The sequence below is a fragment of the Pungitius pungitius genome, chromosome 12 (assembly GCF_949316345.1).
Source record: "Pungitius pungitius chromosome 12, fPunPun2.1, whole genome shotgun sequence".
In the NCBI taxonomy this organism is placed as follows: domain Eukaryota; kingdom Metazoa; phylum Chordata; class Actinopteri; order Perciformes; family Gasterosteidae; genus Pungitius; species Pungitius pungitius.
Genome location: NC_084911.1, coordinates 8,136,973 through 8,156,226, shown reverse-complemented (window position 1 = coordinate 8,156,226; position 19,254 = coordinate 8,136,973). Strand labels below are relative to the sequence as shown.

Sequence of the window (19,254 nt, the reverse complement as noted above, 5' to 3'; positions counted from 1 at the left end):
GCAGGTACAACATAGTCAAGACATCACACTTGGAGATCCTGCTCCACCATAAAAAGGCCGTGAAAGAGATTCATCTCCATTTAAAAAGGACAAATAAAGGACACCAAATTGGGCCAGCACGGACAGGGTTCAATTGGGTAATTAAGATCCGAGGACAGTTTTCTTAACAAGCAAATTAAAAGCCCAATAGATGACGGGTTTCTAAAAGAATCTCACTGGTCGCAACTTTGTCAAGGTCCTCCTGTGCCCTTCTACTCTGTGCTGCTCCACCTGCCGACGCTGCCATTTCGTGCCAGGCTACTTAAAAAGGTGCCGAGTGGCACACCTGTCGTCAATTTCTGGCACGCACCTGTCGAATCAGATGCCTTTAGACACACACACTTAATAAAACAAGGTAGATGACACCAACTAAAAACGCATCTGCAATACATTAATCACTGCACACGACAAACACATGCAAACTATACAACTAGACGTCAAAGCATGCAGATACAACTGAAAATGACAATCAAAAACGTGGTGTCTAATGGTTACATAAATATGGGTTATTCTTTGATTTAAAATCCATGACAATTCGTTCACTGAAGGTAAACGATGAATCAAATGCAGTGTCAAAACAATTGAGTTTGTGACAGTCAAAGAACATTAGTGCACTACACTTGCACTCAATGATGGTCAACAGAGTACTGCTTTTTACTCTCAAACAGTAACCTGTAGATTAAATTAAAGATTGAATTTGTTTGGCCCATGATGTAATCCTCATTTGAATGCTGTTACACCTCAGAAAAGAATGTTTGGCCAAATTGGGAAAAATGCCTTAATTTCTTTACCAAGTTAAAGAGTCGGAGAGTAACACAATAGCAGTGATGTAATTATCTACCATGGGCCAAACATTTTGATGGAGCTACAGCAACGTGTTGCAAAGGACTTGGTTTTTGGACGTTTGGTCAAAAATAATCACGTTTAAAGAATGCTTAACTGCTGCTTTGTTTTTAGTCACTGTGTCTTTTCTATTCATATCGTCATTTCCAGACCAGGTCCAGGCGGAGATGAGCCGGGTGGTTGGAGACAGTCAGGTGAGGGCAGAGGACAGGAAGAACCTGCCCTTTGCTGACGCTGCCATCCATGAGAAACAGAGATTTGCTAATATACTTCCTAGAGTTGAGCCGGATACTCGGCTGTAACGAGTATCGGGTACGGATAAAGCACTTTTGCAGAGTACAAGTATTATACGAGTAATACGAGTCAATATCTGTGCTCGGATTGAATAAAAGTCCTCATTGGGTAGCTGTCTGTGTTTGCGTTCTGTGATTGGCTTGTAGTCACAGCGCCCCTCCCCTACACACACACTGTTTATTGTGTTGCTGTGTCGCGCTCGGCTCACTCATACAAAGAACTCCTCTCTCCCTCCCTCAGTCATCAGGTTCGCGGGTCTTTCCCGATAAATTTAAAGGATTTCTTCGGCTTCAGGTTTATTTTTTTACTACTTTTTAAGAGTTCAGGTAAACGTGGGGCTTACGAATGCGACTCGCGTTGCGTCTCTGCCTGTCGGAGATTTTTTTTTCAGTCGGCTCTTTAAACCGCAGAAATGCGTCAGTACAGTACACTGTTTTTCAAGTTCATGTATGATTCGTCATATCACCTGTTAATCAAGCTCCCTGCGAAGGGTCAATTGTGTTGGGTTCTGAAGGCCGAAGGGGAGACCAGCTTCCCTTTGTTCTCGTCCAGGCAGGATACGGTGAATCAGCTCGGGTTTTAAAAATCAAAAAGTATTTAATAACTAAACAAAGAGTAAGGCCTACCATTACAAAGTGAAAAACAATGTGAATAGTGATATATTTCGCGAAATAGAGATTTCCCCGGCCAAGTCAAAAGTGACTCCTCAGGCTGCAGGAAAAATCTGCCTGTTCTTCTTCCGGTTCGATGATTTGAAGCTCCCGGGGGGGGGGGGGGGGTGGTCTTCTGGGTGTATTTGAATGTCATTGGCTCCTTCAATGTATCTCCTCCTGGTCCAGCCTTTTCACATCAAGGTGTGAACTGCCAGGTGTGACTCTGGATCCCCCTCTCTGTCTCTCTCTCCCTGTCCAATGCATTCATTTAAACACATCTCGGCTTTATGCCTCAAAGAGTGAAAATAACATCATATACATAGTATGTCTTCATCTTATAACTAGTACACTTCAGTTACAACACAACATATAAGATCACAGTACTTAATGGTTTATCACAGTTTATCTGGTGCAACACATTGCCTCATTCGGCTGTCTTGCATCCAATTGCTAAATTAATACCTGACAGGAGAAAAAAACTCCTACCAAAAACCCTTTCTGGGGAAAGGTAGGAGAAATCCATAAAGAACTGCCTATAGATTACGTTCCCAGGTTTTAACATTACATCATGACAGGATGTTAATGTGTACAGTATTTATATGATTTATATGACTTTAAATTGTTATTGACTATAATACATTCACTTCATTTAACATCCAATTGTAATATCTACTATCTAACATCACACAAACTACAATTCTAAACTAAACATTGATACATGTAACATATACTTCTCACCTAACAATTGCATGCTTAAAAAAGAGCATAACGGTTTAAGCCCAGCCCATTTCAAGACAACCCGACAACTTACAGGGTAAATCCTTCATACTTCCGGGTTAGGCCCCGCCCACTTTCGGGTTAGGCCCCGCCCAATCCGAGTACAGATACGGATACAAATAATTCATATGGTTCAACAGATAATGCTGTACCCGCTCATCCCTATTAAAAGCCAGCGTCTTTCAGTGTGCACCAATTTCCCCGAGGTGGCTGTTTATATTCACCACCTCCACATCATACGAACCACGTTAGCTAGCTTAAGGGCCGGTTAGGTAGGACGCAGCATTTCCATGCCGAAGCACCTAAAATAAGCTAGCACCTCGTGCAGTTTAGCTTTCAGATATGGCTCTTACAGGGGGGGGGAACTGCGCACTGAGATGTGAACAATTGTAAACGTGATGAGGGCGATATATAAAGTCCCATTTGTTTCATTATGTTCTGTCGTTCTCTAGACTATACATAATGGACGATTAAAGCAGTCTTGCTTACTTGAACTTTATTGGTGTGCAGTCATCAATACTCTGCCGTACCGTTATCCCGTCCGCTCCGCGTGTGCGGTGTAACCTCTAAATCCGTCCCCCGTACAACAGTACTTCAACAAACGATCCTATTCAGCACGAAGCTCAGCACAAAGTTCTCACCATCCCACAGATGCTCTATATGGCACTTTGCGTTTTATTTGTCGAAATTGTAAATAAATGCACTAAAGTGTGTATTTGACACTTAAGTCATTAGCACACATCTGCAAAAATGTTTTTATATTTTATCTTGACCTGTTGCCAGGATCTTTCCCAGTCTTGTCTGTTCTGTGCAAATTATTTAAGAAAGATATTTAGAATTAAGACACAGCTTATGAAGATTTATGCATATTTTAAAACATATTCTTGCATTGTGAATACAGGTTTGAAAAGAGGCCTAGTCTTTAGGGTAAATTTGCATGCTTCACCTCCTTGTATATTTTCGTGATCAGTTGCTGATCAGTGGGTGAGAAATATGCTGCGCGCGGCGTCTTCTCCATTTGGCGTGTTTGAAATCTCCCGACATTGTTTGGTAATAAATTATTGACATTAGTGCCGCTGAACATATCGGACGTTTCCTAAAAAATAAACAAAAACACGTGATATCAAAGCCTTGTCCAGCTGTGTTTTATTTATATTCTTTAAACATATACATATATATGCCTCCGGGTAAAACACAGGTGCTGGTCTTTGGCCTTGGATGTAGACCATGATCTTTTTGACTATCAGATGACCCAGAACACCATGTTTTCCTTATCTAAAAACACACTCTCTTCAATACTAAGGCAGAAGATTGTTACAGTCCCCTGGAGTGTATTGCAATGAATTTAAGTTGATCATTAACTACTAGCAAACTCAGGGGATGTATATGTGTCAAGTCAAAACAGAGCAAAGCTTCACCTTAACTCTCACACTTATAGAACACAAAGAGGATTATCTTTGTTGCAAGTGTGGCTTACTGGCTGTGATGGAAAACCTTTTTCTGCAGCCTACCAGTACAACTACTCTACTGGTAACTGCTGGGATCCTCCTTGTCTTGTATGTATTTTTTCACAACTTTGATCGGAAGAGAAAGGAGCTTCCAGGTCCGAGACCACTGCCCCTGTTTGGCAATTTCTTTCAGCTAAATCATAAGTCATTTCACAGTACACTTTATGAGGTAAGAAAGCAATACAAAATTGGCTATAAACTGAACATACACTGCTGTTGAAAGTGTGGAATCACCCGTGGATTTGATGATTTGATCCCAGTTTCAACTTATTAAATAAACGGCAGCATTGGGACTGAAAAGTTAAATCAGTACAACCCTGCCTAAACGCATGAAAGACCACTCAATGTATAGTGCTCCTCTCAGCTATCTCTCTCTTTTGGAAGGCATTTAGAAACTTTTGTATATGTATTGTTTTAGGAATGGGATATTTAATTCATATTTGATTAGAGTTGATCATTGTACTGTTGGATATGACATGTTTTGTCAATTTACTGCAGCTTGATATTATTACCATTATATAGGCAAAGGTTAAAAGTAAAAAATGGTCGACAGCAGGTTTGGGTTTTGCAGCAAACGAAAGAATCACACTGTATGTGATATTAGATCTTATTCCAGATGTATGAGTTTTCTTTTAAGGCAGTACTGGAATAAGTGCACTTAAAACTGATTTAATGTGTTTCTATCTGTGGAGACTAATGTTGTAGTGATTTAAATATGGCTTTTTAAAATTGTTATAATTACTGCTTCTTGTGTTTCATAGCTTTCGAAGAAATATGGATCAGTGTTCACGGTGTACCTTGGACCCCAGAAAGTGGTGGTTCTGGCTGGATACAAGACCGTGAAGGAGGCATTGGTTAACTATGCTGTGGAGTTTGGAGAGAGACTTATCAGTTCTGCCATCCATGACTTAAGTGGTGAACAAAGTAAGTATTACCCAGCTGATTTAAGTAATACTCACTCATACTATTAAATGGTTTAGGGGACACCCACATTTGATTCAATTACAATGTTAACATCTCACAGCTGAAAGTATACAGCTTTGATAGAATAGAATAGACCCTCTGTACCTCTGAATATTGTAACCTGAATTTATTATAGTTTAAATAATTTCTCACAATTATTAACATTTGTCTTTAGGAAATGGAATCATTTTTGCCAACGGGGAATCATGGAAAGAAATGAGGCTTTTTGCTCTGAGCAACCTGAGAGACTTTGGGATGGGCAAAAAAGCAGCAGAGGTCGACGGGTTTGAAAGACATGAAGGTAACTAGTCTCCTTTCTTATTTTGTTGCATCTTTGTAAGGATTTTCATTTTTTTTCATTCATTTTTTGCTTATAGGTCAACCATTCAGTACTGCCCAGTCAATAATCGATGCAGTCTCTAACATCATCTCCTCGATTGTCCATGGCAGCAGATTTGAATACAGTGATGAAGAGTTTAAACTCATGGTATCCCGAAACAATGACAACTTCAAACTTTCAGGTTCTCCTTCAGTACAGGTACCACTTTGTCTTCCATTAGATAAACTATAAGATGTACTTTTTTGTGGGTCATTTCCTGTGGCACATGGCACGTCCTTATAGCACTTTGTCATTAGGCTTTATTGATTGTCTTGATTGTTGTTGATCTGGGTCTGTAGACTCTTTGTTGAATGCACTTGTTGTAAGTTGCTTCTGACAAATGCATAAGATGTATGAATAGTATATGATCATTGTAATCATGATAGCTAAAAAATAACATGCTGAACCTGTTATTCACTTTTCATTTTCAACAGTTGTTCGATATGTTCCCGTGGATATTTCAATGGGCGAGAAACAGGATGCGTTTTAAGAGAAACGTTGCTGAAAACCGAAAACAGATAAAACGGCTGATCGGACGTCTACAAGAAACCTTGAATGTTGAGATGTGCAGAGGATTTGTGGACTCGTTCCTAGCACACAAACGGAAGCTTGAGGTATTCAAATCATATCACAAATTCGGCCAATAACTGAAGGACAACAAGTGTTTGGAGATCCCTTTTCAAGGAAATTCAAACTCTTTTTATATTCCCTTTTATATTAAGGAGTCAGGGATTACAGACTCCTACTATAACATGGAGAACCTGGTGTCGACAGCTGGCAACCTCTTTGCGGCTGGTTCTGATACGACATCAAATGTGCTGAGATGGGGACTGTTGCTCATGGCCAAATATCCTCAGATTCAAGGTAAGTTAAACTTAGGATGGCGGTTGATGTTTTGGATATGATTTTTTCATATTTTACTTGAAATTGTAATTTGAGGCAGACTCTTATTGAACAGATTATGATTTAAATCTTGAGTCCAGACCAGGTGCAGGAGGAGCTGAGCAGGGTGGTTGGAAGCCGTCAGGTCCGAGTGGAGGACAGGAAGAACCTGCCGTACACTGATGCTGTTATTCATGAGACACAGAGAGTGGCCAACACTTTCCCCCTCTCCCTGCCTCACAAAACCAGCAGAGATGTCAACTTCCAGGGCTTCTTAATCAAAGAGGTAAGTGGCCAAATAAAGTCCACAACTTGCGCCCAAATGATGCAGGTTTCTGATTTCTTCTATCTACAGGGGACTACCGTGTTTCCTCTTCTTACGTCTGTCCTCTGTGATGAGAGTGAATGGGAGAGCCCAAACTCTTTTAACCCTTCCCACTTCCTGGATACGGAGGGTAAATTTATCAGGAGAGCTGCCTTCATCCCCTTCTCTGCAGGTAAGCAAGCTAGGCTAAGGATTTTTATCAATTTACCTTTTACGCTTTTCAGATTGTCTAAAGGCTGTTCCCTCGCAGGACGCAGGGCGTGTCCTGGAGAAGGTCTGGCCAAGATGGAGCTCTTCCTCTTCTTCACTTCCCTCGTACAGCGCTTCCGTTTCACTCCTCCACCTGGAGTGAAAGAGGAGGATCTGGATCTAACTCCAGCAGTGGGCTTCAGCCTCTCACCTTCACCTCATGAGCTGTGTGCCATCAGTCGTGAAGGTTCAGTTCTGAATGAGCAGATAATTAATTAAATGAGATAAATTCACTACCCTTCCACATTTGGCTAATTTACAGCTGCACCAATACAACTTCTAGAAAAGCTATGTTAATAGTTTTGATTTATTACCCATTAGAAGAGATTGGCCAGCACAAGGATTGTTATTGATTTATTATATATTGTATTGAGAATGACAGTGAATTTGTCAGGTAAATGGAAAGAAGGCTGGTGTTTGCTGCCAATCTGGTGAGGAACTAATAGTCCTGGGCCTAATGAGAAGGTTTGAAGGTTAGGCTTCAGTCATGGGATTTACTGTGAAGAGCCCAATTTCAGTGAGCAAGAAACTATGTCTAACAATGACAGAAATACGAGCATTTAACTCTAGCTCACATCTCAAAATACATGACATACACTATTCATCACGGAATCAAAATGGTAGAGTTTGAAAAATACTCCAGGTAGGAGCTAGCGCAAATCGTGGCAGTGGCAACTCGCTGAGGCCCTTCCTGTTGCTGTCCACAGGTGACAATACAATACGCCCTTTAACAGTACTAGTGTTAGTTGTAATTGATTTAGTCATAAAACTCAGATAAGTGATACAATGGCTTCCCGTTCAAGTCCAGCTGAGCTAATACGAGCTAAAACCAGTTTGCACGTGTTTCCTTGGTAACAATAAACACATTTTAAATATAGATACGATGCATTATAACATTTGAAATAATAAGAACTGAAATCTTTTTGCTAGATATACATATTGTTCTACTACATACCAATGGACACATTTTCAATGTCATACACTGGATCATACACTTTGTACACGCCATATACCGGTTGGATGGTGGTGCAACGTCTATAACATCTCCTTCCAAGGCCTGGGACATGGCCTCGTTGTCTTGGCTCCTTTCAAAAAATGAAAACACCTGCAATGGGGGCACGAAAGATGGTGCATTATATGTGAATCTGGTAAACTTTTTAAAATGTTGTCTTTATGCTATTCATCAAATCAATCCCTCAATAACCTTATTACTTTTATGAATACATTTGCCAGCGACATTACAAATAGTAAGTAAATATCTGCCTATCAGCTCAGGATTTAGGGCTGTCTCATAGTCAAAAGTGTTGAATGCACTCATGCTGACATTTTGAGGCCTTAAAGAGGCCTTTCCGAGTCAGCATCCAAAACCCACAAGGCATTGCAATGTGACAGTAAAAATGGGTTAACCAGTGAAACAAAAGTGAAAAAAAAGTAAAGGACAGCACATATGTGTTGAGACTGTCATGATAGAATATATACATTTAAAACATAAAGGATTGAAGATGGAGAAAAACACATGAAATCAGACAATATTCATTCATCTGTTCAAGAAATAAAATTTCTTGTCACCAACGCAAAAAAACATTTTAACCCATTCTAACTGAGTTCAAGCAGTTGGAGGTCTATTTTCTTATTAATAAATCTGTATATTGTTACGTCCCTAAAAAGTCTAGGGGTGGGGGACGCAAAAAATGTAAAATAATAAACTCGGGAGGTCTTGACCAACAAGTATTTAATGGACAAAACTCAACAAATAGCAACTGCAAACAATTTTCAGGGAGACGAGCTTGGCTTCTTTGGTCTCCTACTGGTCTGCAACAGGTCACTGACGAACCCACCACCTCTCCGCTCACTCTGGCCTCCACTGGCACAACCATCCCTAACTCTGGCTTGGCACCGCCATTTATCCTTTTCTGATCAGCTGATCAGCTGCAGCTGCAGGAGTGACATCACCCTCACACCTGAGGAGAATCTCTCTCACACACACACACACACGCACACACACACACACACACACACACACACACACACACACTTATACCCCAAACAGCAAAACAAAACACTCAACAACATGATGTATTTAGATGCGAGCTACAGGTATTAGCTATTGGAAAGGGCATCTCTTAATGTATTTACAGTGGGATAAAACATTTGATTTCTGCAATACTAATACAAGAAAGAAAATCCTTTAAAAACTAATCTACGCAACCACGGACATTAATTCGTCAAAATAATAAACAGGAAACCGAAGCAGGAGCATATATGTGTTTATTATTTTTTTTATCTTCGGCACTGTTGTAAACAATCCGCAGGGATGTTGATGTGTTATCACTTATCTAGAATGAGACCGCTCATAGTTTTACTTTTCTGCTGTATAAAAGGGTTTCCCTGTCAAATAGCAGTGACAAATAAGGAAATTATTAAGATGTAGCACAAAAGGTAGGGTTGCGTTTTGTTCTAGTATGAGAAACCTCAGAATGACTTACATTGAAGGCTACAAAAACAAGTAAAAAGTGGGGCATGATTCTTCTACAGTGTACCATTTGCCGGGCATTAAAGGTGTACTGAATACACAAAATAACACTCTGTGGAGGAATATTCACTCGCAAATAAGATTTTCTGCTCTTATTCTTTTATACCGTAAGAAATGTCCTTGTAAACTTGTATACTATACCCTTGTATATTTCTACTCCATACCTTGCTGCTTTTCAAACACTTCAATCAGATATTGGCATTCTTCTAAGACTTTATGCTCAGAGAGTTGTTTTCTCATTCCAAAGTCTTTGAGGTTGGTCAGGGCAAAACGTCGCATCTCTTTCCAGGATTCTCCATTAGCAAACAGAATTCCTTTCAAGCATAAAAGTGTAAGTTTATTTTAAACTGCGCTAGTCATTTGGATGTCATCACATACAACACTTGACACTGTCACTATATTATTTTGTTTAGTGCTAAAGAGTAAATGAGTATTCAGGGATAAATAATACCATGGCCTTGATTCAAATCATAAAAGATAGGTGAGATTTCTCTGTCTCCAAAGTCCTCTGCGTGGTTGACCAGAGCATCTTTGACTGCCTTGTATCCCGCCAGGACCACTACTCTGCTGGTTCCAAGGTAGACCGTGAACACGACCCCATGCTTCTTTGAAAGCTGTAAAAAAATAAAAAATAAAAATGCATAGTATGAGACTGTGTAAATGTGATACAGTTCCAATGGTTTGAGATAAATCCTGTTAAAATGGCTTAACTACGCCACCTGTCATGTCATGTGTAAATAACACTACCAAGCATTGCGAAAAAGCACTGATAAAGATGGAATAGTTAATCATTAACTATCATCTGGCTCCCCTAGTTAAGCCAACGTCGCACTATTAGATTCTTGTCACCTACCTTTTCACAAAGCTGTTCACCTGAAAGGTTTCTTGGGAGGGCTGCGTTCCAAAAGTTACAATTAGTGATGGCAAGATGAAGCTTTCAATCCAATTGTGTCACACATGGGCCAAAGCTTCATTTGCTCTAGTGCGCACTAAAGGAAATGACACCATGGCTTAGGTGTGTGACCCATTGAAGTGAATAAATGAATGATGTTTGTGATGCGTGATTCATGACTTATGAACGTATTAATATGGTGTCTGTCAAAAGGAAAAGTGGAAACAAATTGGAAAGAGGGTTGTGATGTGAAAAGCTGAAAAGAAAACATCCAGTGATCTAACCGTTCACCTTGCGGTTACTAAGTAACCCTCTACCCATTGAGCCATGGCCAAATTCCTAAATTTCTTGGCTTGTGACTCTACTCATTTTATTTGGTTTTAGAGTGTGCTTATGTTACTACATGTAACACGTGAAACATTTCATTCATTTTTATTTAGCAACTCTTCCACAGTGCTGGGTTTCATGCAGAGTACTTCATCTGCTTTAGAGAACACCTTTTCACAGGCCACAGAGGAAGCTTCATGGGTCTCCTTGTTCTCATGCAGGGCTCCACAATGCCTCAGCATCGATGAGGTGTTATTGTTGTTACCAAGCTCCCTTGAACACAACAAACACCATACCTTTTAAATGACCAGAAATAAGAAGAAAGACATTAAAACAAGGGATACTGCACAAATGATTCAAGCTTAGATGTGACACGTTTAAATGGTGTTTGCTTTATGTGAATATCTATTAAAGGGTAAACATATATATAATCAGTAGCAGCAATATTAAATTGTTTAAAATTTTCACTTTTGAAAAGTTTTTTTTAGGTTAAAACGTGTCAACTCAAATAAATTCATTAAATGAGGACTACCGTTTGTGCATGTGCCACATTTAGCGTCGTTCTGTCTTTTTTGCTGACTGAAACTGGCTGAAACGTAATCATTATCTCTGCCTCGGGTGAAAATCCGTTATCTGGTAAGTAACTATGTTTTTTGTTGTAGTTTATAATGTAACTCTCTGTTAAATAATGCTCGCACACATGTTGCGAAACATTCTTAATAAGTTAAACCAGGGACATTCTGCTCCATTTGACTGACGTCCAATTTGGCAGCATTCAAGACGTTAGTTAGGTGAGTGTGGTTAGCATAATGAGTCCGTCCTCCTTAAAGCCAAAGGGGAAGTCAATCCCTGCCCACATCGATCCCTGTCAGGTAACACGGCTTTGGAGCAAGGCCACAGTGCGTAGCTTTAACACTAGCTAACGTTAACTAACATTACAGACCAGAGAGCAGTTAAAGCCAACATTTGGGGTATTCCCGCATTTCACTTCTCAAATACATTTGTCTCCTCTTTTATAGTTTACTCAGTACCACCAAGCCTTTTGAGGCAATCTCATAATGATATTAAGTAAGTATGCTCAATGGTGGCACAATCTGATCTTTTTCACTGTCATTTATTTAGTGAGATGTGTGCTAATTCTCCTGTTTTCCTTTATATGATTATGCATGTGGAAGGAATGTGGTTTGGATTGGGATTCAAAGTTGTCAATAATGAAACACACAATGCACTGTACAATGTATTTGTTGTATTGGATGGTCAGTTCTGACTGAATGCCTGAACTACCTTATGTTTCATGTGTCTTAATAGGGGATCAAATAAAAACTATTTCTAATTACATTTTTATGCTTTAGATGTATTTAATCAAAATGAGTTGATTTAATTGACACGCGATTCATAAAAATCTTACTCGACACAGGCCTCGGCACTAACGTGTAGTCACATCACTAGTTACACTATGGTGATGTTGGAAGATCTTTTCCAGTCCTACGTTTCAGTAGCGCTGATGTTGACCTTTACTAAGAAATTCTTGGCACATTTACAACACATCCCCATTATATTTCTACGAAAAAGTTTTAATCTCCTCCCTGTTAAGGAATTAAAGATCACGGATTCACACTATAACATTGAGAACCTGGTATCGACTGCTGTCAGCCTCTTTGCGGCTGGTACTGATACGACAGGAACTACACTGAGATGGGTTCTGTTGCTCATGGCCAAAGATCCCCAAATTCAAGGTAAGTAATATGCTTGGACTCGAGATGCAGTCCCCAAATGTAAAGTTGAAATATTTCAACTTTAACTATAGTTTCTATAGTGTATATATGGGTTATTCCTCGATATACAATTCATGACAATTTGTTCACTGAAAATTAACAATGAATCAAATGCAGTGACAAAACAATCTGCAGTTTGTGACAGTCAAAGAACTGCAGTGCACTACACTTGCACTCAATGATGGTCAACAGAGTATTCTACAAACTGTTAGCTTCACAGGGAGACCCTGCTAGGTTTAGCTAGTACTGCGAGCTACTATCACAGGAAAAGAGTGCTTCTATACTCTTGCTAGTTTCTTAAGATTGCAGCCCCAGTGTTTACTCTGAAACAGTAACTTGAAACTTTAACTGCAGATTAAATTACTGATTGAATCCTCATTTGAATGCTGTTCCACCTAGGAAAAGAATGTTTGGCTAAATTGGAAAAATGCCTTAATTTCTTTACCAAATAAAATTGTTCTACTGGAGTTACACAATAGCAGTGATGTGGTAATTATCTACCATGGGCCAAACATTTTCATGGAGCAATAGCAACGTGTTGCAAAGGACTTGGTTCTTGGATGTTTTGTCAAAAATAATCACGTGCTTAACTGCTGGTTTGTTTTTAGTCACTGTGTCATTTCTATTAATTTCATCATTTCCAGACCAGGTCCAGGCGGAGCTGAGCAGGGTGGTTGGAGACCGTCAGGTGAGGGCAGAGGACAGGAAGAACCTGCCCTTTGCTGACACTGTCATCCATGAGACACAGAGATTTGCTAATATACTTCCCATCGCTTCGGCTCACCGAACCAGCACAGATGTGACTTTTCAGAGCTATTTTATAAGAAAGTTAAACTGTCTGCAGGTTAATGAACCAAGCCAACACTTCTTTCCAATACCAGTTTACACCTTTCAGATTGTCTAAAGGCTGTTTCCTCACAGGTTGCAGGGCGTGTCCTGGAGAAGGTCTGGCCAAGATGGAGCTCTTTCTCTTCTTCACTTCCCTCGTACAGCGTTTCTGTTTCACTCCTCCACCTGGAGTGAAAGAGGATGATCTGGATCTGACTCCAGCTATGAGCTTCACCCGCACGCCTCACCTCATGAGTTGTGTGCCTTGTGTCAGAAAATACCTCTTTACCACTTCAAGTTGTCTTTACTTTTTCATAATTTTTTGCATTGTGTTGATGGATGAGACGTCTCCTGGTAGACAGGACTTTTGAGAGTTCTTGTTATTTAGAGTTCAAATAGAGTGAACAGTGTGTAGTAAGAAATGAACTTGATGTTCTCCTTTCTCGAAAAGAGCTAAGACAATGCGGTGACGTCCCAGGCTTTGGAAGGGGCTGATGTTCTGGACGTCGCGAGAAAGGGTTCATTTGTCAGCTCTCTCAACCGTCAGGCTGAAATTACAGCAAGTCAAACTAATGATACATTTGTTTGTTAGCGAGTTCTGCTTGTGCAGCGTCTAAATGCGCACAATATCTAGAGTTAAGCAGTACAACATCTGAAAAGAACGACATTGTGAATAGACAGAAGACTGTCTGCCTTATCTTCACTTTCACTTTACACCATAAGATTTACATCAGAGAGGTTTGTTATGTAAATACTACACACCTGCACAGGAGGCACAAACATAAAGAAGAGCACATTTTTCTCAAAGAAATAGAAAAAAGTCTTCGATCAAAAAAGTTTAGATATTTATATTTTTTACCATGAAACAGTAAAATACAAAACTTTGGGTTACTTAACGTAACCTTGGTTCTTTGATAACAGAGTGAGGTGTTTCACTATGGGAAACGTCTCGGCGTGACCAACTAAGGAAGCTCCAATGACACCCCGTCTGTCAGTGACAGACAGGTCGAACTGTGCGGGGGCCCCGCCCCCTCATGTTACCACAGTCGACCGCCCCTCGCAAATCATTCTAGAACGATTTCTTTCTGTGTTAATGCAAGGAGGGATGTGTGGTGAAACACCTCACTCTGTTATCAAAGAACCAAGGTTACGTTAAGTAACCCAAAGTTCTTTTTCTAACTTTGTTCGGTGTTTCACTATGGGAGATATAGACCGCTCCCGTATTGCATGCCGTTCCCGAAGCCACAATTTGTTTAGTCCGGTAATGACCATCACAGGGACTCTGGCGCGTTGGCCTCTAGCACAGCGTGTGCTAAGGACGGCCCTGAGACATCTAGCCTGTAAAACCTTACAAAAGTGTGAGGTGTAGACCAGCTTGCTGCTGCACAAATCTCCTGCACTGGGATCCTTTGAACAGGGCCCATGAGGTGGCCATACTCCTTGTGGAATGAGCCCTCAAACCCTGGGGGGGCTGCAAACCCCTGGAACTATAGGCTAGAGATATGGCCTCCACAATCCAGTGGGACAGCCTCTGGCGTGACAATGGCTTTCCTTTGTGAGAATTGGCCCAGGACACGAACAGCTGATCTGCTTTTCTGAAAACTGCTGATCTACTAACATACAAATGTAGTGCTCGCACCGGACACAACGTGTTAAGTCTTTGTTCCTCTGAGGAGGAAAAAGGAGGAGGGTGAAAAGCTGAAAGCTCCACCGTGGGACACTTGTACGTTGCCTCCACCACCTTAGGCACAAACGCCGGGTTGGGCCGCATACACACCCTAGTGAGCCCTGGAGCAAACTGTAAGCAGGAAGGGCGAACGGATAAAGCCTGTAAGTCACTCACACGCTTTGCTGTGGTTAAAGCCAAGAGCAAGGCTGTCTTAAGTGAAATAAATCTCATCTCCACTGCCTCCATCGGCTCAAACGGGTGTTGAGAGAGGGCCTCCAACACCACCAATAGATCCCACAGAGGAACCAGGGGCCTGGCGACGGGGAGCTTGCGGCGAGCACCTTTCATGAAACGACATACTAAAAGGTGTTGCCCCACCGTCCTTTCACCAAAGCCCAAATGACAGGCTGAGATAGCCGCCAAATATACTTTAATAGTAGAAAAAGCTTTGCCCTTGTCTACTAAATCCTGCAGAAAACATAGCAGGTTGACCACCGAACACTGGAAAGAAATGATGTGCCTAAGACGGCACCATTCCTCAAAAACCCGCCATTTACCACTGTAAAGGGAGCGTGTGGAGGCGGCTCTTGCACTCTGAATGGTGTCAATGACCCGTTCAGGCAGGCCTGTTGCGTTCAGGTTCCACCTCTCACCGGCCAAGCCCAGAGCGCTATTCGGTCTGGGTGAGGGTGGTAGATCTCCCCGCCAGCCTGGGACAGAAGGTCCCTGCGTATGGGCAGAGGCCACGGCTTGAGGGACGCTACTCTCACCTCCGTCAGCTTGACGCGATAGGAGACGGAGTTTATGTTGAGACCCAAGTAATCTGTACACTGCGCCGGTTCGACTCGACTCTTTGTCCAGTTTATATTGAACCCCAGATCCGTGAGATGATTTATCACCGTAGCGGAATCTTTGACCGCCTGCTCCCGTGACTGGGAGCATATCAGATAATCGTCTATGTACGCGAAAATCCTGATGCCGCTGCTCCGTAACGGAGCCAAAGCGGCTTCCACACACCTGCTGAACACCCGCGGGGCTAATGAGAGCCCGAATGGGATGGCTTGGTACTCGTAGGCTTTGCCCTGATAAGCAAACCTGAGAAACCTCCGGTGTGCTGGATAAATGGCGATATGAAAATAAGCGTCCGAAAGATCGATCGTTACAAACCAATCCCCCGGACGGATTGAACGACAGAGCCCCTTGTGTGTTAACATCCTGAACGTGTACTTGCGTAAGTGCCTGTTTAACACACGGAGATCTAAAATGGGACGGAGGGAAGTACTCCCCTTTTTTGGGATCAGGAAGTAGCGGGAGTAAAAACCCCGCTGCGCTTCCTCGCTCGGGACAGCTCTGATCGCCTGTTTGTTCAACAGCGATGTTATCTCGCCCTCTAGGACTCGAGCTGAATCGTCCTTGGCTACTGAAACTAACACCCCGTTGAATCTGGGTGGCTTCATAGCGAATTGTAGTCTGTACCCCTGAGAAATAGTGGATAAGACCCACGGATGTACTGCGCATGCGCGCCACCGTTCTGCCCGTCGAGTGAGTGGGCTGGACGCACCGTACGGTGACGTCACTTCCCTCACCTGGAGGACGCGGCCTCCCCTCGGTGGAGCGTGAGCTCCCCCTGGAGGGATTATGGGGCCATGACATTGATTTGTTTTTATAATGTTTTTCGCCCTCGGCCTTCGGCCTGGCTGCGAAAACACAAACTTTATTTCTTTGTTTGAGGTGGGTAGAAGTGCTTGGTGACACTGTGTTACCTGCTGCCCCCAATATTCCCTCCCTTGAACGTGAGGGGGGAGAAACATCAAAAGATCCTCCGGAGAACAGTAACCCACCAGGGAACTTGGAACACAAACTCGGGGGGTTTGTCTCACCTCGACCTCCCTTCTTTTCTTTGAAGGTGGAGGGGAGGGAAAAGCAAAGCCGGTTAGGACGTGCGCTTCTTCTTCCCTTCCCCGGGGTGGGAGGGGCGGTTCTTTGCTGCTGTGGCTGCAAAGGAGTGTTTGCCCCATGGTTTGGGGTTTTCCACTCGAGGCTGCTGGACCGTCTGCTGACTCGCTGCCTGTCTGTGCGGTCTGGCGCCTCCCCGTGCCCCTCTCACAGCTGCGGTTGCGGCTGCAAACCCACCCCTGGGCACCTGCGGGGTGCGAGGGACGTGCTTTCGGGGCAAACAGAGGTCAAAGGCTTCGCCCTCTTGTTTTCTGAGGGTGCTGGCCTCCCGCATCTTTTCAAGTGCAGGGCCAAACAAACCCTTAGCTGGGTCATAAGCAGCATCCATTACCTCTGCCTTCTGGACATCGCTGAGGCCGGACAGGTTCAGCCATAGGGCCCTCTCACCTGAGACTGCAAGTCCCATTACACGGCCGCAGCCCTGCACCGCACCTCGTGAAGAGCGGAGGATGAGATCGTTCACAACGCAAATCTCATCCCACAGGGCCGGGTTTGGTGCCCCAGAGTCTAGTTGTCTGCCCATCTCCTCTAAGATTTCTCCCTGATACGCCGACAGCAAAGTCACAGCGTTTAGCGAACACACTGACTGTGCCGCATAGCGGTACATTCTCTGTAAAACAGAGGCGGTGAGGCGCTCTGTTTTATTAGGCAGGGTGACGTTAGAGGAAGCTGAGAGAGAGCGGCGGTTTGGGTGGAGGTGGTAAGCCACTGAAGGTTCTACCTCTGGTGGGCCCGCTAGGCCCAGCTCTCCCATCCGATCAACTTCTAGTTTTGAGTAGCCCTTGGTGGGGAGCTTACTCTTGAACGGGCTGGACCAGTACCTGCCCATCTCCTTCATGCAGATGGGGACGGCTGGCAGAAGTTGTTTAGACGGCGGTAGGGTAGGCGGCCGCCTTTTACCGTCGTATAGGTCTCTTTCCCCCCCTGTAGCATCCTGGGCTGCTGGCCATTGTATGCCCAATTTAGACGCGGCCCGTTCGCAGACCTCATACAGATTGTTGTCCACAGGGGGGACAACATCAGATGCACTGGGGGGTCTGGGTGGTCCGACAGGAAAGGTGGAGTCATCCTCCTCCTCTTCCATGTCGTCCACGTCCAGGAGGTCAGAGTTGGCATCGCCCTCTGCGTCCTCATCACCCGGCTCCAGTTCGAGCAGTTCCTCGAAAAGTGGAGGCATTTCCGGGGACTCAGCATCCATCATGTCCGCCCAGCTCGAAGAAGCTCGCGGCAGGCGGGTGCTGGTTGAGGCTTTTGGGGTAGTTCCAGACAGGCAAGGGTCTTGCTTTGAGGATGCCGCCACTCTTAGCCTTCTCTCCCGAACCTTCTCCGGCATTGGCGCACAGTGCAGACACGACTGCGGGTCCGCCAAAGCCACCTGGGCGTGTTTAGCGCCCATGCAAGCTATGCACATCGGATGAGGGTCCCTGCCCGAGACGGATGCCCCGCACGACGCAGGGCACGGGCGGGATGCAGCCTCTTTGGCCTTCGGCTCCGACCCTTTGGCGGGGGTAGTGGCCGACATAGCAACTGAGAAGGGAGAGGAATACACAGCAATTAGTCGAGCCTAGCGTTAGCTTAGCTTGACGGTAAATTGCTTCGGTAACCGGGGGTTTATCCCGTTAACCGCGCACCGTAACAGTTTGCTCGCCGTGACACGTTAGCAAAACAACGGTTACTCGGCTCGGCTAGCAAACTAATGCTACCCGAGACCTGGCAGGCTCGCCGTAACGCATTAGCCCGAGAAAGTTGATATACACAGTGTTGGAGCCATTCTGAATACTGCAATGGGATGGCGCTGTTTTTGCCACCAGCCTATTTAACACCAGGGCTAATTAGTGCAGGTGTGGCGCACAGCGAGGCAGATAACTTTTGACCGTGAGGCACGGCGGATTGTGAACCGAATTGTTTGTTTTTCTTTTCGTTATATAAATAAATGGATTGACATATCCGACGTTAAGTTAAGAAGTTTGAAAGTGAGTTATTTTTAGTTTAAGACACAAACAGCACGCCGGAAACCACGAGTACAAAACAACTTAAATGTGCGCCAACAATTAGTCAAAAGTTTGGCTCAGTATGAGAAAAAGACCGATCAAGTTTAGACGGCACGATCCTTGTGCTGTTTGAGCACCTTGTCTTCGACGGCGATCCGCTGAATGGAAACGCTGGCGCGTGCTTTGGATATAGCGTTAGTCGTATACTACGGGCGCAACGCGTCTCACATTGGACAGTGGAGCAAATCACGCAGCCACGGGCGGAGATCGGCGACCGGTAGCGGGGATCGGCGGCGGAGGTCGTTGACGGACAGCGGTGATTGGTAGCGGATGTCGGTGAAAGTACGCTGGAGCCTCACAGTGGATAGTGA

The 19,254-nt window shown here is 43.6% G+C and overlaps 1 protein-coding gene across 1 annotated transcript; it reads left to right on the top strand.

Moving 5' to 3' along the window:
- Positions 1 to 3,941: 3,941 nt before the first annotated feature.
- LOC119219934 (cytochrome P450 2K1-like) lies at positions 3,942 to 7,196 on the top strand. Its single transcript, XM_062566016.1, has 9 exons — positions 3,942 to 4,283; positions 4,876 to 5,029; positions 5,253 to 5,378; positions 5,455 to 5,615; positions 5,891 to 6,070; positions 6,179 to 6,320; positions 6,440 to 6,624; positions 6,694 to 6,835; positions 6,914 to 7,196. The coding sequence occupies exons 1-9, from the start codon at positions 3,987 to 3,989 to the stop codon at positions 7,129 to 7,131; spliced, it is 1,605 nt and encodes a 534-aa protein (XP_062422000.1). The 5' UTR covers positions 3,942 to 3,986; the 3' UTR covers positions 7,132 to 7,196.
- Positions 7,197 to 19,254: the final 12,058 nt, after the last annotated feature.